Source organism: Caenorhabditis elegans, chromosome V (assembly GCF_000002985.6).
Source record: "Caenorhabditis elegans chromosome V".
NCBI classification, from domain to species: Eukaryota; Metazoa; Nematoda; class Chromadorea; order Rhabditida; family Rhabditidae; genus Caenorhabditis; species Caenorhabditis elegans.
This window is the reverse complement of record NC_003283.11, coordinates 7,620,446-7,643,541: the sequence shown is the minus strand read 5'-3', so window position 1 is coordinate 7,643,541 and position 23,096 is coordinate 7,620,446. Positions and strand designations below refer to the sequence as shown.

Genomic DNA, 23,096 nt, shown 5'->3' with positions numbered 1-23,096 from the left:
TAGAAGGAAATTAGAGAGAATCTGTATAAAATAGTGATCTTGGTTGGCGATTTTATTCTGGCATTTAAATTGGCAGAAAGTCATATTTTGGTGGGACAATATGATTTTTGTATCATTAACTATATTTTTCTCATTTATAAATATGGTCAGTGCGGAAATCTTTGGAGATTACAATTGTACTTATTTTGTGAACTTTGCTACCACTGATGTGGTAAGATCTCAAACTTCAGTGCAAAACCTAATAATCTTCCCAATTTTCAGTTTAGATATTCTCCATCCGCTGTTTCTTGCCCGAACTTAATCTCGGACGCGGCCTGCGCTGTTCTTTACCCACCTGTTGGTAACCCTCCAATTCCTGATCAGTATGCAAACAGACCGCTGCAATGCTATACTACAGGCACAGGTAAAACAGCTCCAATTGTAGAAGATATGAAAAGGGTAGCTGTAGCTACCTGTCCTAAAAGCTGTGGATATTGTTGTCTGACACCCGAATACAAATGCTCCAATGTTGCGTGTAAGTTCTTTGCAATAATGACTTATTGTTGGAATTTTCTGATAAAACGCCTGCTGCCATTATAGATTTAAGATCCTCGTCTCAACTGTGCCACCATCACACAGGCCCAATGTAACTCACTTTCCTGGAGAACTATCATTGCACAAGATTGCCCCAATTCATGTGGCTTCTGCAACATGGGAGGATGCGTGGATGCCATCATGGATTGTGCGAATGACGTCTCAATTTGCAATGTAGTCGGAATGCAAGACTTTGTCAATCAGTATTGCCAGAAAACCTGCGCAAGATGCCCATCTACAACTGCTGCTTCGGCTCTTGCTGCTGCTGTTGCTGCTTCTTCATGTACGACATATGCTGCCGATTCGAGTCCTTCGTGTGCCGCCTGGGCGAAGAATGGATTCTGCACAAACATGTCTTACACATTGGCACAGAGAAAATCATTTTGTGCAAGAATTTGTCGAATCTGTTAAAACCAAACCTATATAGCTAACGATAAACTATTATTTATTTGAATTGGCTTGAGTTAGACCCTTCTAATTAAGTAGATGTTTTCTGATGAATATGTGGTTGGAAAAAAAGACAATCCGATTCTCAAACCCTACTGTGAGTGTGGGAGGAATGTGCAGCTTGATTGCTGGGAAAAAAATATATCGAATTTTCAATTTTTGATAAATTTACAAATTTTCCAAACGAGCACAACTTAAAAACTAAAAATGCTATCGAAAAAATTTTAACTGATGCAGTATTGCCCATAATTACGTCTACTCAGTTGTTTAAATTGTTTACCAGTGTCATGACAAAAAATACAGCGGCCAACATCTCGTGAGCCCGTTTTTGACAACTTTTACTAATTCGACCGTATCTCGAAAGCTAAATTTTTTCTGGAAATGTTGTCAAAGTAAAATAATTTTCATACTACATTTCATCATTTGTGTGTATTCACTTTGTTCTGAAAACCCCGACAAAAAAGTTATGAGAGATTATACTTGAATAGTGATCCTGATACAGTGTTTGAATATGCTATAAAAGAAAACTCAAAAACATATTCTACTTGTAACCTGATTTTTGGTTGAAGAGGATGACCGGTGCCTAGTGAGCGACTATGTGGTCCATAACTTTTTTGTCGGGTTTTTCGGAGAAAAGTGAATACACACAAATGATGAAATGTAGTATGAAAACTATTTTACTTCAACAATATTCCCAAAAAAATTGGTTTCCGAGATACGCTCGAATCACTAAACGTTGTCAAAAACGGGTTCACGAGATCTCGGCCGCTGTATTTTTTGTCATGGCACTGGTAAACAACTTAAACAATTAAATTCGAGAAGATGTAATTATGGGCAATACTTCATCAGTTAAAATTTTTTCGGTAACATTTTTAGTTTTTAATTTTTGCTCGTTTGGAACATTTGTAAATTTATTAAATTGAAAATGGGAAAACATTTTTGGCCAGCGCTGTAGGTATTCTAGTAAAAAAAAAAGACCAACCGAATGACAGCTGCTGTAACTTTCAAGTAAAATGGAGTACTATATAGTTCTATCACAAATATTTTTTAAATCAATATAGCTTTTGAATTATGCGTGTGTGAACAACGCGAGCAAATCACCGTGAAACCAAAAACGATTAGAATAATGGCCATGGCCCATACTGAATATATCATATTTTTGGAGCAAAACGAATTATTTGTTGCACAGTCTTATTGAAAAAAAAACATACCCAGTTGCTTGAATCAAACAATACTAACATAAGTCTAAAGTTAAGTTGAATTTATTTCAATATTTGAAATGAACCACAAGATGCAGTCATAATGAACGGAAACGATAGGAAACGATAGATGTTCGAAAGACCAGTTTTTCAGTTGGATTTGCTCTACAAATAATTTTTTGCAAATTCAAATATCATGCGACCATTGTTATCCTCTGCAAAAAATGAAGCGCTTTATCCGTTTTGAGCAAACATCTAATTGCGACAGATTACAGTACTCTTCCAAATTTAGTTTAAACTTTGTTAGAGATATATTATTCGGTTACAACTAAAAACTATTAGAGTTTGTGGAAACTCAAAAGTTTCAGAGCTATGCGGAGTTAACCAAAAGTATTTGCGTTTTTGGATGATTTTTTGTAGAAATTTTTCACTAACTGAAAAACTAACAAAGGTAACTTTTTAATAAGATTTTGCACATCCTTGTTGTTGAGAATTTGTCATTAATACCAGTGGCAATTAAAATGCCCAGTAGAGTCCAGAAGCTTGAAATGTGTCTTCAATATTATTTTAGGTATTTGTGTGGTATATAGGCCCCAAAAATATTTTCCAATACGTTTCCCATTAAATTTGTCTGAAAATGATAAGCTAATTGAAACGTGAAATTGATTTGCATTTTTTGGCTTCGAAAAGTACTTATTATGTACATAGTACCTATTATGTAGATAAAATTTGAGTGAAACAGTGATCGGCTCCTGTAATTTTTTTGTGAATTATACTTCAAAGTTTCAGCATTTTTCAGATAAATAATAGCTCAACACTTGGCTCCAGCTTCTTGCCCAAGTTTTTCGCCAAAGTTCATACCATGTTTCACTCAACTCTTGACAAGCTTTGGCCCATACTTTAGTTGCTTCATTTTTCATCAGTTTGGCATTACTTGGGTTAAACTTAGGCGCAGCCTAAATCCAAGTTTTTCCAAAATCTTGCCCAAGTTTTGCCAACTTTTGATCCAGTTTATTATTTTTGGGCCAAACTTGGGCAAGAAGATGGAAACAAATGCTGAGGAGAATAAACACTTACCTTAATAGTAAGATAAATTTATTTTAATTCGAACACTCATCATGACAATAGTTTTAAAACGTGTTTAAATAATTGCATTAGATTTTGTATATTATGAGAGAAAGCAGTATTATTTCGGTTGCAACTTTTAACGGAGCTCTAATAGGAATGCAGTTTCATCATTGTGGAATTGGCAGTCTTTGATCTTCTTTGCCAAAGAAAAAAACTTTATTTACACATCTGTCAATTATGGTTACGATAATTCATGTAGATGTTACAAAAGAAGAGTTGTTCAAATGTTGTAAACCGTTGTAAGCAAGTTGACCACATAGTATAAAAAGCGTGAGTGCATCTCCTGATTGTCATTTCATTTCGATCACAGGTTCGTTGCAAGAATATGATTTTTGTGCTATTAACTTTGATATTTTCCTCATTTTTAAATTCCGTGAATGGAAAAGTCAATGGAGATTACAATTGTTCATATTCTGTGACCTTTTCTACCCCCGATGTGGTAAGTTTAATATCAGTAGGACCTCGAAAAATGCAACCTAATGAACTTACAAATTTTTAGTGGAGATATTCTCCGTCAGCTGTTTCTTGCTCTAACGTTATCTCAGATGCAGCCTGCAACGTTCTTTACCCAGGAGTCGGATCAGGCCCTCCAGGTGCTGACGAGTTTCAAGACAGACCTCTGCCATGCTATACTACGGATAAAGTAACACCAGCTGCAATTGTAGAAGATGTAAAGAGAGCAGCTATTGCTAGTTGTCCCAAAAATTGCGGGTATTGCTGTCTGACACCCGACTACAAGTGCTCAAATGTCGCATGTAAGCTTTCTAAAAATTGATGTCACAGTGGAATGTGCGGTCAATTAACGACAAATTGAATGTGGTTAGCCAGTAACCAATCCTGTTTGCAGTTCCTCGTCTAAACTGTGCCTCCATCACAAAGACCCAATGTAATTCAATTGCTTGGAGAACCATCATTGCACAAGATTGCCCCGCTTCATGTGGATTCTGCAACATGGGAGGTTGCGTTGATGCCGTTACGGATTGTGCGAACGACGTCTCAATTTGCAATGTAGTTGGATTGCAAGACTTTGTAAATCAGTATTGCCAGAAAACCTGCGCGAGATGCCCATCTACAACGGCTACATCCGCTGTTGCTGCTGCTGTTGCTGCTGCTTCAGCCCCATGTACGACATATTCTCCCGATTCGAGTCCTTCGTGCGCTGCCTGGGCTAAGAATGGATTCTGCACGAACTTGTCTTACACGTTGGCACAGAGAAAATCATACTGTGCAAGAACATGCCGAATTTGTTGAAATGAAGTACTAAATATTAATTATGTGTGTTCTATGTTCTAAGTTTAAATAAGTTTCAATAATACATAGATTCAAGTTCAGTACATTTCGTATTTGCCCTTGCATTGCCGTGCAGCCATGCATTGCCGTTGCTCTGTTTTAAGGATTTTATCTCGGTTGTCTTTAGTTTTACCATGGGTGTATTTGTGTTGAAATATAGAAAAATGTTTTACACATATTTTGTCAGTTGACAGCTAACTTTAATTTTTTCCTTTTCATATTTTTACAAACAAAATAATTGTAAAAATTGTGCAATATACTTCATTAGATCCAAAAAACCAATCAATTAACTTCACAAATAACATTAGTCTTTACCAAACCACACTCTGCACTGAACCACTGACCGGCAGTCTGGCCGCGATTTCCAACAAATACACAAGTTCCCAAGCTATTGTTTGGCTGACCTAAAAATGTGTTAAGTTTGGAAATTTTTAGAAAATATGAAGTTACATACCCTCAGCAAAACCATCAAACGAGAACTTGCTCCCGTCAGCCCAATTGCAAGAACTAGAGGAAGCTGTGGTGCATTGGAGCCCAAGCCAATAATCTTTGTCATTTCCAGTTGCCGAAGCAGTGGCGAAGCTCAAGACGGCATTATTCTGAATAGCGTTTTGAATAGTGAGCACCTTGGCACCAAGGGATTTGCATTTTGCCGAGGCATCCGAGTAGCTCAACGGAGCAACAATCATTTTCAGACATTGACCAGTTGTTACGAGACGCGTGAAGCCAGTTGGACAAGGGATGGCGGCTACTGGGGCCAGGAGGAAGGCGAGAAGAAAAATGGAGAATGGAAAGCTCATTTTTTGGGAGAGAATGATTTTTCGAATGTATTGCTAGCTTTTTATAGCAAGCTGGTGACTAAATTTTGGAAAAAAATGACGAGCACGATAGTTTCTTATCGTTGACTTTTTGAACTATTTGTTAAGATTACACGATTACACGAGCATTTTCTTTATCGCTGATGACATATCGGTAATTCTTCTGATACCAGTTTTATCCTTATCTTGTACTAGCGACATTTTCAATTTGATCTGAATTTGTCATTTTCTTAGTCACCAGCACCCTATAAAACCTTAGCCCATAACGTTTGAAGTATTATTCCCCACCAGAAAATGAGCTCTGTGTCCATATTCTTCCTCTCTTTCCTTCTGCTACCAGCTGCATCTATGGATTGCCCAACTGGATTCACAAGTATAGCGACAACTGGTCAATGTCTGAAAATTATTGTTGCTCCGTTGAGCTACTCGGATGCCTCGGCAAAATGCAAATCCCTCGGTGCCAAGGTGCTCACTATTCAAAACGCTATTCAGAATAATGCCGTCTTGAGCTTCGCCACTGCTTCGACGACTGGAAACGATAAGGATTACTGGCTTGGGCTCCAATGCGCAGCAGCTTCCTCGGTTCTTGCACTTGGGATGACGGGAGCAAGTTAATGTTTGATGGATTTGCTAAGGGTATGTAATTCCAAATTTTCTAACAATTTCCAAACTGCCCACATTTTTAGGCCAGCCAAACAATCGCTATGGAACTTGTGTTTTTGTTGGAAACCGCAGTCAAACTGCCGGTCAGTGGGTCAGTGCCGAGTGTGGCTTGGTGAAGACTAATGTTATTTGTGAAGTTAATTGATTTCATCATTTGAGTTTTATAAATTACATCATATCACAGTTAATAGTTTGGTTGAATCCTAGAATTGCCGAAATATCATTCCAAAATTTCATCGAAAATTGTTGTTGGGTTGCAAAGTTACCAGAGATTTTTTTAAACGTTCTCTTTCAAATCTCAAAAAAAAAAATTTTCCAACTTTAAGTAATTTTATTCAGATGCTAGCTTTTTAGAAAAGGGCAAAGCAAGGTTATCAAACTCTTATTGAGTTTTCGATGATTCCGAAGTCTACAAACACTCTATCATTTTGTGGGAATATGTTTTTGTGGAACATTTTGATATGCTAACACTTTTTTTACAAAAATATTTATTGACTTGTGTATCTCAAATACTGTAGATATGTCAAACTATAATAATATCTTACACGCCATACACTCGTGGTCTGCACGCGTTTAAATCTGCCTTGGTTTTCTTTTTCTTCCCGGTGATGACATTGCGGTAATGAGGAACAAATAGAATATACGAGAACGGAGAACAAATTGGGGAAAACATGAAAATTATGGTGACTGAGTATTGAGCATATCGGTAATCTACATTTTTGGCAAACATGGCAGCGAAGATAATTACTCCAAGAAAAATGAACGACGGAAGGAAGACTTGAAACGTGATAACCTAAATCAGGATACTGTAAATATAAAAAATTTCCTCGCAAATATAATATTACCTTAACTAAACGCTTGTTCAAATTTTTCATATCATTCTTGACTGCACCCATTTTTATTGCAAATCCACACAGAGTTTCACGAATCCAAATATAAGCAATGACAACCAAAACTGCAGTTGCGAATAGTTGAATTATCAGAGTGAGAGCGGACCGGTAAACAATTTTTCCACTTAGTACCATATCAGTTGCTGTTAATCCAAATGCTGTCGTCGTTGTAGTTTCGTGGTTTGGTTTATACAGACTAAACCAAATAGCCATATGAATGATGGATGGAATTGAAAGGCAAAATGCAACAAAAACCAGGTTTTTGATAGGAGGCTCACGGACGTAAAGGATGTAGTAACGGAAGATGTAGGAGGAAATCATCCAGACAAGGTTGTATTCTAATAAGCATAACATGAGCATGTGTCCCACGTAGCAAGCGGTTTTTCCGAAATTGGTGCATGGTCCGGTTGGAATGACAAGGATTGAGGAGCCGTCAGTGATTATTCTGAAATTTAATGTATTATTGGTAATTTTTGAAACGGAATACATGTAGAGGATTTTTTTTGTTTTTTGTGAGGTTGAAAATATTTATGAACATTTAAAAAAGAAAAAGCTATTAAGTAACATAGAACAGAGACTAGCTTACCTTTGAATCACAAAGAAATTCATAACCGATGCGAGGATATCTGTTGACGTCTTAATGGTTATGATTGCCGAACAGGAACGCATGATTTTTGGCGATTTGGTTATAGCGAGATACATCATGAATGAGTTCAACAAAACTCCAATGATTGACAGTGCTGTATGCACAATATGGTAAAGCATATTTTCTCATTGTACAGGTCTCTCATGGTGAGTTTTTATACTGCTAGACCGGAGATTGAATTGTGTTACATTAGTCCATGTTTTATTAATTATGGTCAAAGAACAACCTTTTTACTTTCTGATAGTTTTACATGTTTTCAAGTAACAGTAAACCAAAAACCAACCCTGAAAAACAATACGGTAGACCATTAATTTCCTACATAATAATTACATGTCTACATTATAGAAACGTTGAACCGGTACTAAAAAACTAAAAAAACTGATCTAAGGAATTGAAAGAGGTCCAAGAGGATAATATAATTTTTGTTTAAGGTTATTACTATTGTGGCAAAAATGACCAATTATCGCAGTGAATGCTTCCAAAAAAGCTAATTTTTTCCCCTGGAATTGTTTTCTATTTATAAGTGGAAGTTCAATAAGTGGAACTACCGCTTATTTCATGAGCCCGCAAATATTGTCCTCAAAACTCCCCAATAAAATTTTCGACACTACTTTTGGTAGACAGGATAAGTTCGACTTCTACGTCTTCCGATTTTTATTTAATTTGTGAATGTTTCAAATTTTCAGTTACACAGAGTGGTACCATCTGATACTTCTGACTTGCCAATTTGTTTGGTTCTTGGTTCTTCTAGACATCATGTGCTCTGTAGATATTGTCTGTCTCAGAATCAGTTCCTCATGTCTTCTATACGATACATTTGGTGAGTTCTTGTCTAGAACAAGTTGTATGTTTTAGTGATGATTGCCCTGCTGTCTGTCTGTCTTCAGGCAGTGCCATTGGGAAAATAATCTGTTAGTTTATATCTGTAAACACAGACATCCAACATTGGTTGGTGATTTGAAAATAACGTCTGGTCTAGTTGTTGCTGTGATGTTCGATATTGTTTTCAGAATTTATGAATAATTTTGAAACTGAGGGGCGTATCCAGAAATCGGATAAAAAATTATAAAAGCTGAAAAAAACAAAGCAGAGAAAAGTAAATTTTAAATTTTGCTGAGCTTTGATTAACCATGTTTTACCAAGTTCTTCATTCCATTTTGTCGCTTACTGCTGTTTTATTGAACGCTTTCACGATGTACCTAGCAATAACAAAATCTCCAAAAATCATGCGTCCATGCTCGGCAATCATAACCATTAAAACTGCAACAGACATTCTAACTTCAATAATGAGCTTCTTCGTAATGCAGAGGTAGGCTAAAACTGGAAATTCTGATCCTCCAAATAATACATATATGTGTTCAACACCTAACTTAACTTTACTTTTGAAAATTTTGAAATTTTAAAATGAAAAGATGAGATCAAAATCAAACAACTGGAACACCGTTGTCACACAATAGATAAATTCAAATTTTATTTGCCCAGAGACTTTCTGAAATAAATTTCTAGGGGTCCGCCAGAAAATTTTCAAGGCGTGGGAGTTTATTTGTTTAGTATACGTTTGCTAGGAAGTTGGTACTAAGAAGGAACTTGTACTGGCGAAAATAAATTGAGAAATGTACAATTTATTCGCACAAGAAGTTTGAAGAATACTTGGTGTTTTTTCATATTCAGAATTATCACTGATGGTTCTACAATTCTTGTCATCCCAACCGGACCATGCATCAACTTTGGAAAAACTGCGTGCTATGTTGGACACATGTTGATGCTCTGCTTCTTGGAATACAACCTCATCTGGATGATTTCCTCCTACATCTTCCGTTACTACATTCTCTACGTCCGCCAGCCTTCTATCAAGAAGCTTGTATTTGTTGCATTCTGCCTGTCGATTCCATCCATTATTCACATGGTAGTGTGGTTTAGCATTTACGATCCAAACGAAGCATCAACATATCTGCCACTGTTTGGATCGTGTGATATGGTGTTAAGTGGTAAAATCGTTTACTGGTCTGCAATCACTCTCATCACTCAACTATTCATCACTGCATTCTTGGTCATCGTGGCTTACATTTGGATTAAGGAGACGCTCTGCAGCTATGCAACAAAAATGGGTGCAATCAAAAAAGATGTAAAAAATTTTAATAAACGACTTGTCAAGGTAGCATTTCTTGAAAAAACTATGTCAATTTTTGAGCACTTTGTTTCAGGTCATCAACTTTCAAGTGTTCCTCCCGTCATTCATCTTTCTCGGAGTGATCACTTTTGCATCCATGTTCACTGGCAAAATCGGCTATGAGTATGCCCAATACGCCATCTCCGTGATCTTCATGTTCTCTCCCATTATCTCCCCATTCTCGTACATTCTATTTGTCCCCCACTACAAAAATGTAATCACTGGGAAAGTGAAAAATCCGAAATCAAAACCGACAAAGTGTAATCCACCAATAAGTACTACCAGGTCCACGGGTGCACCTTTTGTTTATAATATATAAAATAAACCTTGTCATCTGATTTTTCATGCTTGAACCAGAACAGAATTCTAAGCACATTTGATTTTTTTAATAAGGTTCGTGTGGTTTGCCTGCAGAAAATTCGAAATAACTCAATTTTATGTATTTTATATATTTTTATGTATTGGTATTGTCGCGACAGAATCAATTTTTTTAATCAATTTTCAAAATTTTGTGATTTTCAGATGTGTAACTTTTATTCGATCACTTAAATATAGTAAATGTAGGGGAGGTTTGGGGTATTTCTGGGACTCTCTGGAGTTTCGCACTGTCCCTGTTCCAACTTTGGAACGTTCTCCTTTCTTCCAAAAATAAATTTTCGGTAGTGCGGAACAAAAATAATATACGCATATGGGGAACAAACTGGAGAAAACATGAAACACACGGAGACTATGTATTGACCATACTGGTAGTCTAAAAGTCTTGTGAACATGGCTACAAAAACAGTTATTCCAAGAAAAATAAATGATGGCAGAATTAGCTTGAAAGTGGCAACCTGAAAATGTAATTATGAACTGCAATACACTTATATCAGAACCACCTTAACCAGCCGATTTCTTAAATTTTTTTCATTTGTTTTAATGACGCTCATTTTTCTAGCAAATTTTGAGAGCGATTTTCGAATAAAAGTATACGCAACAACAGCCAAACATGCAGTGATGAATAATTGAGTAAGGAGAGTAATTGAAGACCAATAAATGATTTCACCACTCAAAATCATGTCATCTGTTTCAATACCAAAACCTTTCAAAACTGATTCACTTTCGGTAAGTATATAGATGCTGATCCAAACGCCCATGTGAACCATGGAAGGAATGAACACGTAAAATGCAATACGGACGAGTTTTTTGATGCATAGTTCACGGCCACGGAGGATGGTGTAACGAAATAGATAAGAGGTAATCAACCAGACAAGATCGTATTCCAAAAAGCAAAGCATAAACATGTGTCCAGCATAGCAGGCTGATTTTCCAAAGCTGGTGCATGGTCCAGTTGGATTGACAACAATTGATGATCCATCAGTAATTATTCTGAAGATAAATAGCTTCACGATATAGAAAATTTTAATTAATTAATTTTTGTTATTACTTTTCGACCTAACCCCATAACTCATTTCAGTCAATAAAATCGTTTTGAAATGTAGTGGTAATTTCTTCAGTCAAAACAAACCTCTGCATCACAAAAAAGCTCATTGACGACGCGAGGATGTCGGTTCCTGTTTTGATGGTTATGACAACCGAATATGAGCGCATGATTTTTGGAGATTTTTTCAGGGCAAGATACATCATGAACGCGTTTGATAAGATGCCGACAAGAGATAAAACAGAATGGAGAAGTTGGTAAAACATATTTAAACAAGCAATGTTCACAACTTTAAATTGGTTTGCTCTGGAATTTGCATGAGTAAGTTGTCAATGCAAAACATTTTTAGTGGGACAAATCATTTAAGACACAAATCAAATCACAAATAAATGGAGTTGCGTTTACGGACAATAAGTGTCTTGACATACCCGTGCAGTTGCCGAACTGTTAAACAGTAATTTGACAAGCATGAAAAACATTCATTTGAAAACAAGACTGTCAAAGCCAAGAAAAGAAAGATACAACGCGAAAAAAATTATGAAGAAAACATAAACCCATATAGAAACAAATCGAATTTTATATTTCGTCGCAATTGTTACTCCATTAACCATATTCACGCCCATGTTCTCCCCTTTGTGCTATTTTTATGCCGCCGGTATAAAGAAAACAGAAATATCGTCAGATTTGTTCCCCTAGTGCATTATTTTAGTGTAGACACAACAGGTAGTTCGAAAAATCGAGTACTTACTTTATATTGTTAATGGAATTTATGAGACTCAGGAGACATATGATGTCGTATGGTACTGTTTTCAAGACGGCCTACAAAACAATATACTAGCCGGAAGTTAGTTTATTTGTGTATCATAACTTAGGGCTCTGTATATCTACATATGTATGGGAAAAATATGAAAACAAAGAGGAGACTCAAAAATAAAACAAAATATTAACCGAAAAAATAGATAAATCATCCAAATAAAGTGACCAAATACTTATGAAAACTTAATGTGCGGAAGAGAGATGACTTGAATTATTTGTCACAGAGATGCTGGTAGTTCTGGTGTTACTTCTAATGGGGCCGCACATTTCTGGATGAGGCTTCGGTTGCTTCTTCTTTCCAATGATGACGTTGCGGTAGTGGGGGACAAAGAGAATGTACGAGAATGGGGAACAAATTGGGGAGAACATGAAGATCACGGAGATGGCGTATTGGGCATACTCATAGCTGATTTTGCTGGTAAACATGGATGCAAAAGTGATCACTCCGAGAAAGATGAATGACGGGAGGAACACTTGAAAGTTGATAACCTGAAACAAGATGCTTAAAAACATTTTTTTCAAGAAATGCTACCTTGACAAGTCTTTTGTTCAAGTTTTTCACATCCTTTTTGACAGAACCCATCTTGACCGCGAAGCTGCAGAGCGTCTCGCGGATCCAAATGTAAGCCACGACGACCAAGAATGCAGTGATGAATAGTTGAGTGATGAGAGTGATTGCAGACCAGTAAACGACTTCCCCACCAAGAGCCATTTCACCTGATCCAATTCCATACGATGACAAATCTTCAGTTGTCTCGTTTGAATCGTAGAAACTGAACCAAGCAGCCATATGAACCATGGATGGAATTGAAAGGCAAAATGCAACAAACACCAGGTGTTTTATTGGTGGGTCACGAACGTAGAGGATATAGTAGCGGAAGATGTAAGAGGAAATCATCCAGATGAGGTTGTATTCCAAGAAGCAAAGCATGAGCATGTGTCCCACATAGCAAGCGGTTTTTCCGAAGTTGGTGCATGGTCCGGTTGGGATGACGATGATTGAAGAGCCGTCGGTGATGACTCTAAACGAAAAAAGTTATTGGAAGCTACTAACTTCAGGCTACACAAATTGAGACAAAATCTTAACATGTTTTTAATTTTGAGTGGACTATCATTCTGTGATCAATGTGGGGTAACTGAAAGAGAAAACTAATTCCTGGGTATCGTAAAAGTTAAGCGCAATCGTATAGAGTTCGGTTAGAGTTTGAGCTAACGAGAATTTGGAGTAACATGCCAAGGATATTTTTAAGTTGAATTAAAGAAGTACTAGTTCGGGGTTTTTTTTGTATAGACTCAACAAAGAAATAAATGTCGTTACGAGATCTAGAAAATTTTCGATTTTCGAAGTTTTTTATGGCGCTTAAAAAATTTTAAAATTAGCGGTAAATTTAGGTTATCTCTCAAATTTTGCCAGCATGACAATGCCGCAACAGCCGCAAATCAGTTTCAGCTTAAATACCATTGTTTTTGCGCCGCGGTTAGATCCACCAAAGAATTACCTCTGCATCACAAAGAAGCTCATTATCGACGCCAGGATGTCCGTTCCTGTCTTGATCGTTATGATTGCCGAGCATGGACGCATGATCTTCGGGGATTTTGTCAGTGCAAGATACATCATGAAAGCGTTCAACGAAACACCAACGGTGGATAAAACGGAGTGAATGATCTGATAGATCATTGCTTCTCCCTGCGAGAAATGGGATGATTATGGCTCCCTTTTATAGTCGACTGTAGACAGGTGTGACCGGAAATTGAAAGGCTTACGCTCTGTGCTGAAATAATAAGATATCGTATCAATGATTATACGGATTGAAGAAAAACATTATGATAGACAGTAATTTCCGGAACGTGGTAGTATATGAAGCCCATCAAGACCATACAACACAAGCAATTTACAACCATGGGGTTTGTGATTTCTGTATTCTAAATGTCTAAACGTACAAAAGAGATCAATGAATTGGTGAAATATTGTAACATTAATCAAAACGAAATCGTAGACTGTTTATTTCCTGCGTGGTTACGTAGTAGTCGTTACGTAGTAAATAGAAGGAAGTTGTAAGAATTTACTTTTTGCGTGGGAACCTATAAACTCATGTGAGTCTCTACAGTTGTTTCTGTTTACGACACCGTTTTTATTTTTTTATGTGGGAAATGGTTTATGCACTTTAGTTTTTACTTTTTGTATTGAGGTCGTAACACATTGTCTAGGGATAGGCTCACGCTGATTCCTAGAACTTGTGTTGTGATCTTGTCAGTTTGGTGGGTGTAGTTCCAAATAATTGGCGAGATTTGAATTCAAGTCGGACAAGATTTGGGTTTTTCAAAGTTGTGCCCAAGCGTTTCCCAAAATGCTGAACTTTTGTCAGGAATTGGGTTTGATTTTAAAGCACTATGATTTTTGTACTTAACACGCGTTTGAAACATACTAAATTATCTGCAATCCCCATTCTGAATTTATCAATTTTAATATAATAGAATTCAAACTCAACAAATTATTATCTCTAAAAATACAGAAACTTATATTCAACTTGATCATTCTACTTATTTTTAAGCAAATCATTTTCACATTGATCAGTTTTTGTTGATAAAATTTGAGGATAGCCAATGAACCCATATTATTGTCTAGACATCAACAAGTTACTGTTTGCTAATTAGCTCTACAGACTTCCCCCAGTCGCTGTCTACAGGATGCAGTCAGGTTTTTTATCAAAAGAATCAGTTGAAAAACAGTTCAGCGCAGATGTTTGTGATTTTGTTAGAAGGACACAATTTTTGAGGCACAATTTTTTAAATAAAAAACTAGCAAATTTAGAACTTTAAATAATTTTAGGAGTGTGGTTATTTTGAAAAATAAGGAAAGTACTTCTGTAAAATTCCGGCAGACGCTCAAGTTTTAAGACAGGAGAATTGAACACTTCTCAACATTCGGCTCCAGCTTCTTGCCAGTTTAGGCAATTTCTGATTCAAATTAATATTTTTGGACCAAGCTTGGGCGAAAAGCTGGAGCCAAATGCTACTTGCAGGTTAGAGCTGTATTTACAATATATTGTATATATAATTTCTAACAAATTTGGAAAAAGAAAAAGCATTCTAACTAACAGGGCCGACTGGGTGAAAATTAAAGTGTTGGTATAACAAAACTGTTTTGAAATAAAAAATGGTATACTTCAAAAAAAAATTTCTCGAAAATGTCTAAAACTATTGTTTAAAAAGTTATTTGAAAAACTAAGATTTTAAAGGTACTTTGAAAACAGTTCAGAAATATATATCAGGTTACAATTCTGTTTTTTAGCGTTTTCCATACACAAGAATGAAAAGGACTAGCAAAAACATCATAACACACAATACCAACTGAATTCTTACTTAAGTTTTCATCATACTGCAATATTAACTAATAGACATCTCTTCTGAATTAATTTTGTATAGTCAGTTCCCCTCAGATTTAACTGAAATCTCTATAGACTTATTGGCATTAAGAAAACATAAACATCAAATCACAAAGTACTATCACAAATTAATAGAACAATAACTTTGGCATATCATGTTGTGTTAAATAACTTTTTCATCTTTTTCATATGAAATATCAGAGAATCTAAGAATATATGTTTTCTGATAAATGTATCTTCTGAAAATATACTTCAAAAAACTCAAATTGAAATCCTGAATTGTTTGTTTGAGAAAGCACATTTTGTAAAACGTTTCAAACTCTCTGTTCTATTATTTAATTCTCAGTGAACAACTTCAATACAACTAATTTAAAATTATCTTCCGCTGCATGGTTTTGGTGTAGCCACTGAACATCTTCCGCAAGTTCTACGACAGTTTAGGTTCACAAATTCTTGCATTCCGATCGCATTACAAATCGAAACATCACTATCACACCCAGTGACTAAATCGATACAACCATTCAGATCACAGAATCCACAAAAATTTGGGCAATCTTCGGCAAGGATTTGACGCCACGTGATTGAGAGGCACATTGCTTTGGTGACAGAAGCGCAGTTGAGACGAGGAACTGTATTTTGAAATGTTATAATGTTATTTTCAAAAAAATAAAGCCTACATGGAGCATTCTGGCAGCTGTAAGTACTCGTTTGACAGCACAATCCGCAAGTTTTTGGACAATGAGCAATTGCGGCAGTTTTTGCATCTTTACTAGTAGGGGATGAGGATGTCGTACCAGTGGTGAAACAAAGTAATGGCCTTTGGAAAGAACTTCCTTCTTCAGGGTAACCTAGCCATGAATTGGCAGAAGGGTAAGCGACTTGGCAGTATTGGTCCGACAGCACGTTTGAGCATGCAACCGCTGATGCGGAGTAGACAAACTGGAATAGTTTGAGTCATTATATTAATGAACAAATCTAGAATGTGAAGCCATCTACTGTTAACAAAACTATATAGTTCACAAAGTAGAAGAAGCATCAAGGTGTGTTGTGTGATTTGAAACTCATTACAAGTTACAGTCAACCTGTATTAGTTTTCGTTAGTTTTCTTTTTTTTTTTAGTTAATTTTCAGTTATTTAAAGCCACTACCGATGTTCCATTGTACGCAGTGCAATTCAACTCTCCTTGAATCTGGGCAAGCGAAGATGATGCAAGTAGCACAACTAATACTGATACAACAACATACATTGTGAATTATGAACGGCCTATCCGCATCCCCCTTTTTTATATGGATTCAATGGTATCAAAATGTTTAAACAGATGGATAGTTTTAAAGGGTCGAAGTTTATGAGGATATTGTTTGAACAGATTTTAATGGAAGCTTGGTTTACACCACAACAAATTGTTTACTATCAAAAAATTAAAACGGTATTTGAACAGCGATTGTTAGAGCGTTAATCTCTAATTTCCGTGTGTTCGTTCATTTTTCGTCGATATACAATTTGCTTAATAAATGAATAAACGAAGTAAGTCAGAACTGAATAAAAATTAGTTTAGCCTTGATATAGTAGTTGTAAAAAGAGTAATTTTCAAGTGAAAAATGTTCACAAAAATGTAAAGTTTTTCAAAGTTAAAGTTTAATTTGAGTTTTTTTATTATTTATTAAAATCAAATGCTGATTATAAAAAACAAAGTTATCCAAGAAGAGCTCCAAGAACATTATGGGTAATACGTTCGCCGGCAGCTGAAAAAGTCAAGTTTTGATAACTTGAAGTTTATGATGCAACTTACAAATTTGTGGACGTCCTCCTCCATTTCCACCACGGCCTCCTCCATTGTTTCCTCCTAAACGAGAAAATATTTGAACATTTAAAATTATTTTAAATTATGATAAACACATTTTCTGAATCTAACAGTCCCATTGAAAAATCTAAAACGATGATAGAAGAATTATAATTTTTCACTTAAACTATTGAATACCTCCGTTTCCACCGCGACCTCCTCCATTTCCTCCACGGCCGCCTCCGTTGTCACCAAATCCTGAAAAGAGTGTATTTTTATTTTTCAACCAGGCTATTCTTTCGAATTTGTGATATTTTTGTAATAATTGCTTAGATTTTAATTTTTGATTTTAAAAGCTTTGAAAGTTTTCAATAACTTGAGGGAAAACTGACCTCCTGTACCACCGCGACCTCCTCCATTTCCTCCACGTCCACCTCCGTTGTCATCAAATCCTGTAAATAGTTTAACAATACATTCTAACATAATCATGCTTTGGAATTTGTGGTATTTTTAAAAAAAGATTGCTTGAAAATTTTTAATTCAAGCAACTTTGAAACTTTCAATAGTTGGATTGAAACCGACCTCCGTTACCACCGCGACCTCCCCCATTTCCTCCACGCAGACCTCCGTTGTCTCCAAATCCACCTAAAAATTGAAATTATTAATTGTTAGTTTGATCTAACACTTCAAAAAAAAAATCAAAAATCAATTATTATACAACAAGAAGAGTTCTTACCGTTTCCACCTCGTCCGCCTCCACGACCACCTCCATTAAATCCACCTGAAATATCAAATTTAAATAAACTGAGAATAAAAATAATAAGTTACCATTTCCATTGAAACCACCACCACCATTGTTCCATCCGTCTGGAATTGAAATTAACTTTATCGATAAACATGAATAGCTCAAATTATCTTTTTTTGTTCAAACAAAATATGTCTTGTTTCTGTAGTTTATAATTTAATATTTCTTGTTATCTTTGATGTGAGCGAGGATAAGAACTGAGTCTTGTATAGGATATAAGGTCCATCAAACACACGATGCACTGTTTGAAGAAGAATATGTTCCGATAAGTAACAAGGAAGTCAATTTTCCTATTTTGATCTGATAAAAATGCCACATACCTATCAAACTTTAGATAAAGAAGGCCAAAGTTTCACAAAAAAAACTCTCACAAAACAGGAACTTACTATTTCCTCCAAATCCACCACGTCCACCGCCATTATTCCATTCTCCTGGGCCACGTGGTCCCGGTCCTCCAGATCCAGGTCCTCCAAATCCAGGCCCACCGAATCCTGGACCCCATTGACCGACGGTGAGCCCAAGAAGGGTAACAAGAAGGAAGATGGTCAATTTGTACATACTAAACATACGAAAATATTGTTTTAAAGTTTAAAAATACTTGTAACAGGTTCAAAACTCAATACACATTAAGGGAAACTGAGAAATAAATGAAAGAACAACTAAAACTTTTTCTCCAAAACTTCCTTTATGTGGTGCCACGCCTCCTGTCTTATCTCGGTCTTTTGAAGGTCGGTCAAGACGACCTAAAAAAGAATTTGACACATAAAGTTACACCGAAACATAATGATGATGATAGAAACAGAATTTCACACGAAAAATTACAAAACTTATGTTTCTTTGATTTTGACTTGATTTTGAAGACAAAGGTCAAATGAGGAGGAATTTGGATAGTTAAAGAAAGATCAAGTTATCACAAGTTATTTTATTGAAAGATTGTCGGGGAAAATATTGAAAATTTTTGAAAAATTTTAAACACTTATTAAAACATCAAAAGAACCGCTGGAAATATGCTCGAAATTTCTATAAAATTTGAACTGACTTTGCTTCAAAAATTCAAAACTGTTATTTGGGCACAAATTGAGCCGATTGGATGATTGAATTTTTAATAATTTTCCTTTATACGTGTTATATTTATGTAAATGATTTCATAAATTTTTATTACTTTAAAAAATATACTCATGATCTACTAAAATAATTTTGATCTACAAAATTCTCCAGCGCTGAGATTTCTTTGTTCTCGCAAAATACTCCTTGATCTAATTATTAATTAAATAGAACAATGATCTAATTGAACTCATTCTTCTCTTTCTTGTTACGATCCAAACGTTTTTCTTCGAGTTTCCTCTCCACGCCGAGTGATGTCCGGACCTGAAGAATTAGAAGCGGGAGCCAGTGATGTAAGTAAAAGAATTTAACTTTTTTTTGAAAAGAGCAATTCAGAGCAACGCCGGTGGATCGTCCCGACAAGGACAAGAGCAAGAACGAGTTGAGCCAGTATTGGAAGGAGTTCCGCAGCCAAATGATCAGGAGAGCGCAGATGAGGTATTGAATGAGTTCTTGTGGGATTCTAAAGATTACCTAGTGCTTTAAAAATTACCACGGTACCTAAATAGTGAAAATGATTTTTTGTTTATTTATACTTTTTCTGAAATCGGAGAAGCAAACGAAATAATAATTTATAACACTTCTGGCTTTCAGTTTTTTAATTGACCGAAGCTGAACGTTTTGTCTTCAGTAAAATTAAACTTTGTGGGTTTAGCTTTTGAGAGGATTTATGTTTCGTAACAAAAAGAACGAGATTCTTTCGATTTTCGGAGAATGTTCTGGAAGTTTTTTATGTCTGCTTTTGATTCATTTTGTGCAATTTTCTAGTTGAAGGTTGATTAGTGGTGAAGTCAGGCTTATTTTTTTTATTTTACAGGATCTCACTGCCAGGCAGCCACCGATTCAACCACAAGTTCCAAACGCATCCGATAACCTGCAAGTTCCACCAAATTTGGAATACTTGATAGCAGTGGTAATACTGATTCTAAAAATATAACAACTTTTCCAAATTTTATTTTTCAGAATCCCAGTCAACTGATCACCACTATTCAAATTGGAGCAGAAGTAGCACGACTAGAAGAATTGGAAGATGAATATCGGCAGGAGCTGGAACTAATTAGAATGACAGAATCACTTGGAGAGGAACTCTTACAAAAAGAAAACGAACTCAGAAGTCGAGCTGGATATCTTGGAAGGCTAGATGTTCTTGAAAATCGGAGAAACTACGAAGACGAGGCTGCCGAAAATTTGGCTATCCGAACTGTGCAAAACCGAGTGCTTCTACTGAGAAGGGCGCGGGCCGAACTGTATGAAAGGGAACGAATCGCCCGAAAAACCTTTATTTGGAGATTGAGAAGATTTAAAAATCCAACAGATCAAAGTGTTAATACTTGGATGGAAACTCTGAATGATCGGTTGAACCGTGTCGCAAATTCCTGGGAAAGACGACGGGAGCCGCATGAACAAGCGATTCGAGACTATGAGCGTTTAGTAGCTACTCGACAACGTACCGAAGAAGATCGTCGCAGGGAACGTGCATCAAATCGGGCCGGTCCTTCGAACCAAGAAGATTACGATTCTGAGGATGAAGATGAACATCATGTCGATGAATTACCAGATCTTCTTGAGCTTCTGAGTCTTGTGGTCAACCCTGTTATAGGTGGCGGAGGAATATCAACTAATCGTGCAGAATATTTAAATCCGCGTGGAACAGAAGGCTTGGGTGCTGATGATCCTGATTTGAACGATAGTGGAGGAACTGTGTATCAGAGTGACGAAGAGGAATCAGAGGATGAAGCAGAGATTGATCATCAGGAAGGTCCATCGAATTGGAGGCCCAAGCGACCACGTCGTGATGATGATGAAGGAGGATCGGGAAGCAGCGCAAGCATGTGGAATGCTCCATCCACATCTTCCCAGGCTCTTGGAAGAAGTTGCTAAAATAATGATGAACTCAAGTTGATACTAATTTATTTTAAATCTTTATTTTATAATCCAGTCTGTTTATTTTTTAATATCAATTTTCTTTGATGTATCTTATTTATTTTATTTCATTTCAGGTAAATATTGATTAAATATTGATTACGACCTTTATTTTCGATAGCAATTTTGACAAAAAACGATAAAAAATGATATGAAATTTTTTGATCTACAATGTACGCATGTTTTAATGTTTTTTGTAACGCGGGAGGGGGTTCCCCTCGAATATTCATAAGACCGTTGTTGTTTGACCTACAATTGTCCCGGAAAAATTACCGGTGTCCTTTTCCGAATATTCTTCCTTTCCCTCGCTATAATCGATTGTTTTGGTCAGTTATATTTTTTTTCTATTTTAATTTGACAATTTTCAGTTTTCCCTCTTTTAACTTCGTTTTAAGTTTTAAACAAAATTTGTAAATTTTCAGATTACATCTCAAATCGCTACTAACTGTAAGAGATGAATGTGTCTGGAGAGTCTGCAGCTGATATCGAAGAGGTAAGATTGAATTTTCCTGTTTCAAAAATTAAATTAAGCATTAACATGAATGTTTAGAAGACAAATGGTGAACCAACTCAAGGAAAAGAACAAGAACAAGATGAGCCAGCGGAAGAGCAAAGTGGACGGCAGTCAAATGCAGAAGATGGTTCAGAAGAGGTATGAACAATTTGAAAAAAAATCCAATAAATTCATAAGTCCTATGTTTAAAACATTTCAGCCAAACGTCGGAGGGTCAGAACATCTTCGAGAGCAATTAGTAGATCGTCCAGTGGCCACAGGAGGTCCGCAGCTAAATGTGGACGATTTACAAGACTTGGATGAGGTATAACTAAGCTGGAATTTCAGATAATTGTTAGTAAACCATTTAATTTTACAGACTTTGGATGTCAGACGACATGCAGCCCAACCAACATTGCCACAAGTAGCCAATGGTCAGCCGGAGCGTCAAAATGTGGAGCAACCTCGGGGAGGAGAGGTATAAATTATTGCAACATTAAAAACATAATAAAATCATATTTTCTTTTTCAGAACCCGTATGAACACCGATTATTAAACCAAGTTGAAATTGATGTATATACCCAAGGGCAACAAAGCATGATTGATTCTAACGAAGAACATCAGAGAGCTGAACAAAACAAGATCAATCAGGCGAACTTACTAATCGAAAAATGTGAGCAAAGCAATCAACTAATGCAACGCCAAACAGAAGAAGTACAAAGGGGAGACTATCCTGCTCCTCCTGGAAGTCAAGAGCGCAACGAAACACAGGGTCGTTTTAATCAGCGGCTTCTAGAAATTAGTCCACGCTCACGTAGACTAAGAGAAAACTTAGTAACCTCGTATAACACAGAAAACGAAGCTCGAACAGAGTTCAATCAAAATCTGAGAGACCAGGCCAATCCAACATTTGGAAATGTCGGTCGAATGTTACTCGCTTTAAACGAATCGAACAGGCAACGCAGTGATGAACGGACTCGCATATCACGAGATCTTCAACAAATTGAGCAAGAAGTAAGAGAAATTGCCGCGCCTCAAGCGGTTGCCAATCAACGATATCGTAGGGCAAATGCTCCTGATAATCTAAGACGAGATCAACCATCACCAGCAGAAGACCCGGAAGGTCTCGGTGCTTTAATGACCCCCGATGAAGGTGAAAATCTAGAAGAAAATAGTAGTGACAACTATGAGGACGAAGAGGATGATGAATATGCTGATGATCATCAAGAAGGGCCATCCAATCGAGGATACAAGCGGCCACGCCGTGACAGTGACGGAGACGATTCGGGAAGTTATGCTACAAAACGACCATATGACTATCTCTCTAAACTTTAAGTTAATATACTGCCATAATCGTGAAATATGTTAATTTATTAGTTTATTGATTATTTTAACTTTCAAAGTTATTCTGTATTTTCCCACTGTTTGCTTTTTGTCAATATTTCTCAAATTTAACCAAATATTTTTGAATAAATTCAACTTAAAATAAACCATAGATATTTTTTTAAAAATTAGAATTATCACTTTATAAAATTATCTTAAATT

The 23,096-nt window shown here is 36.3% G+C and overlaps 11 protein-coding genes, 3 non-coding genes and 1 pseudogene across 15 annotated transcripts; 7 read left to right on the top strand and 8 right to left on the bottom strand.

The window, feature by feature from the left end:
• The first annotated feature begins 25 nt into the window (after positions 1–25).
• F07C4.11 (ShKT domain-containing protein) lies at positions 26–1,023 on the top strand. The gene is made up of 3 exons (NM_072578.4): positions 26–211; positions 262–514; positions 587–1,023. Exons 1-3 carry the CDS (start codon positions 101–103, stop codon positions 982–984), a joined length of 762 nt encoding a protein of 253 aa, NP_504979.2. The 5' UTR covers positions 26–100; the 3' UTR covers positions 985–1,023.
• Positions 273–365, top strand: F07C4.17. Its single transcript, NR_102037.1, has one exon. It is a non-coding gene; the product is annotated as an Unclassified non-coding RNA F07C4.17 (non-coding RNA).
• Positions 1,024–2,894: 1,871 nt separating the features above from the next.
• On the bottom strand, positions 2,895–2,915 carry 21ur-11768. Its single transcript, NR_069025.1, has one exon.
• A 739-nt stretch (positions 2,916–3,654) lies between these two features.
• On the top strand, positions 3,655–4,648 carry F07C4.10 (ShKT domain-containing protein). Its single transcript, NM_072577.2, has 3 exons — positions 3,655–3,786; positions 3,847–4,102; positions 4,195–4,648. The coding sequence occupies exons 1-3, from the start codon at positions 3,673–3,675 to the stop codon at positions 4,596–4,598; spliced, it is 774 nt and encodes a 257-aa protein (NP_504978.1). The 5' UTR covers positions 3,655–3,672; the 3' UTR covers positions 4,599–4,648.
• A 236-nt stretch (positions 4,649–4,884) lies between these two features.
• On the bottom strand, positions 4,885–5,441 carry clec-45 (C-type lectin domain-containing protein). The gene is made up of 2 exons (NM_072576.2): positions 5,092–5,441; positions 4,885–5,041 (listed from the first exon to the last, which is right to left on the bottom strand). The coding sequence occupies exons 1-2, from the start codon at positions 5,435–5,437 to the stop codon at positions 4,920–4,922; spliced, it is 468 nt and encodes a 155-aa protein (NP_504977.1). The 5' UTR covers positions 5,438–5,441; the 3' UTR covers positions 4,885–4,919.
• A 308-nt stretch (positions 5,442–5,749) lies between these two features.
• Positions 5,750–6,265, top strand: clec-46 (annotated as a pseudogene). The gene is made up of 2 exons: positions 5,750–6,091; positions 6,142–6,265. Coding segments are annotated over exons 1-2 (466 nt in total).
• Positions 6,266–6,659: 394 nt separating this feature from the next.
• Positions 6,660–7,773, bottom strand: srd-29 (Serpentine Receptor, class D (Delta); the record flags this gene model as incomplete). The annotated part of the gene is made up of 3 exons (NM_072574.1): positions 6,660–6,911; positions 6,964–7,453; positions 7,595–7,773. The coding sequence occupies 3 exons, from the start codon at positions 7,771–7,773 to the stop codon at positions 6,660–6,662; spliced, it is 921 nt and encodes a 306-aa protein (NP_504975.1).
• Positions 7,774–8,784: 1,011 nt separating this feature from the next.
• Positions 8,785–10,143, top strand: srd-31 (Serpentine receptor class delta-31; the record flags this gene model as incomplete). The annotated part of the gene is made up of 3 exons (NM_072573.1): positions 8,785–8,963; positions 9,326–9,809; positions 9,859–10,143. The coding sequence occupies 3 exons, from the start codon at positions 8,785–8,787 to the stop codon at positions 10,141–10,143; spliced, it is 948 nt and encodes a 315-aa protein (NP_504974.1).
• F07C4.16 lies at positions 9,392–9,493 on the bottom strand. The gene has a single exon (NR_069024.1). It is a non-coding gene; the product is annotated as an Unclassified non-coding RNA F07C4.16 (non-coding RNA).
• A 226-nt stretch (positions 10,144–10,369) lies between the features above and the next one.
• srd-25 (Serpentine receptor class delta-25) lies at positions 10,370–11,510 on the bottom strand (the record flags this gene model as incomplete). The annotated part of the gene is made up of 3 exons (NM_072572.1): positions 10,370–10,657; positions 10,703–11,192; positions 11,332–11,510. The coding sequence occupies 3 exons, from the start codon at positions 11,508–11,510 to the stop codon at positions 10,370–10,372; spliced, it is 957 nt and encodes a 318-aa protein (NP_504973.1).
• Positions 11,511–12,243: 733 nt separating this feature from the next.
• Positions 12,244–13,738, bottom strand: srd-30 (Serpentine receptor class delta-30; the record flags this gene model as incomplete). Its single annotated transcript, NM_072571.1, has 3 exons — positions 12,244–12,549; positions 12,593–13,082; positions 13,560–13,738. The coding sequence occupies 3 exons, from the start codon at positions 13,736–13,738 to the stop codon at positions 12,244–12,246; spliced, it is 975 nt and encodes a 324-aa protein (NP_504972.1).
• Positions 13,739–15,758: 2,020 nt separating this feature from the next.
• On the bottom strand, positions 15,759–16,692 carry F07C4.6 (ShKT domain-containing protein; the record flags this gene model as incomplete). Its single annotated transcript, NM_072570.3, has 3 exons — positions 15,759–16,075; positions 16,124–16,385; positions 16,594–16,692. The coding sequence occupies 3 exons, from the start codon at positions 16,690–16,692 to the stop codon at positions 15,822–15,824; spliced, it is 615 nt and encodes a 204-aa protein (NP_504971.1). The 3' UTR covers positions 15,759–15,821.
• A 402-nt stretch (positions 16,693–17,094) lies between these two features.
• Positions 17,095–18,590, bottom strand: grsp-4 (Glycine Rich Secreted Protein). The gene is made up of 8 exons (NM_072569.5): positions 18,418–18,590; positions 18,055–18,093; positions 17,963–18,007; positions 17,809–17,871; positions 17,619–17,678; positions 17,425–17,484; positions 17,236–17,289; positions 17,095–17,188 (listed from the first exon to the last, which is right to left on the bottom strand). The coding sequence occupies exons 1-8, from the start codon at positions 18,587–18,589 to the stop codon at positions 17,139–17,141; spliced, it is 543 nt and encodes a 180-aa protein (NP_504970.1). The 5' UTR covers position 18,590; the 3' UTR covers positions 17,095–17,138.
• Positions 18,591–19,289: 699 nt separating this feature from the next.
• C50E3.13 (uncharacterized protein) lies at positions 19,290–21,215 on the top strand. The gene is made up of 4 exons (NM_072568.8): positions 19,290–19,428; positions 19,472–19,573; positions 19,953–20,048; positions 20,099–21,215. Exons 1-4 carry the CDS (start codon positions 19,390–19,392, stop codon positions 21,014–21,016), a joined length of 1,155 nt encoding a protein of 384 aa, NP_504969.1. The 5' UTR covers positions 19,290–19,389; the 3' UTR covers positions 21,017–21,215.
• Positions 21,216–21,480: 265 nt separating this feature from the next.
• C50E3.12 (uncharacterized protein) lies at positions 21,481–23,038 on the top strand. Its single transcript, NM_072567.4, has 5 exons — positions 21,481–21,551; positions 21,609–21,710; positions 21,772–21,876; positions 21,931–22,029; positions 22,083–23,038. Exons 1-5 carry the CDS (start codon positions 21,513–21,515, stop codon positions 22,884–22,886), a joined length of 1,149 nt encoding a protein of 382 aa, NP_504968.1. The 5' UTR covers positions 21,481–21,512; the 3' UTR covers positions 22,887–23,038.
• Positions 23,039–23,096: the final 58 nt, after the last annotated feature.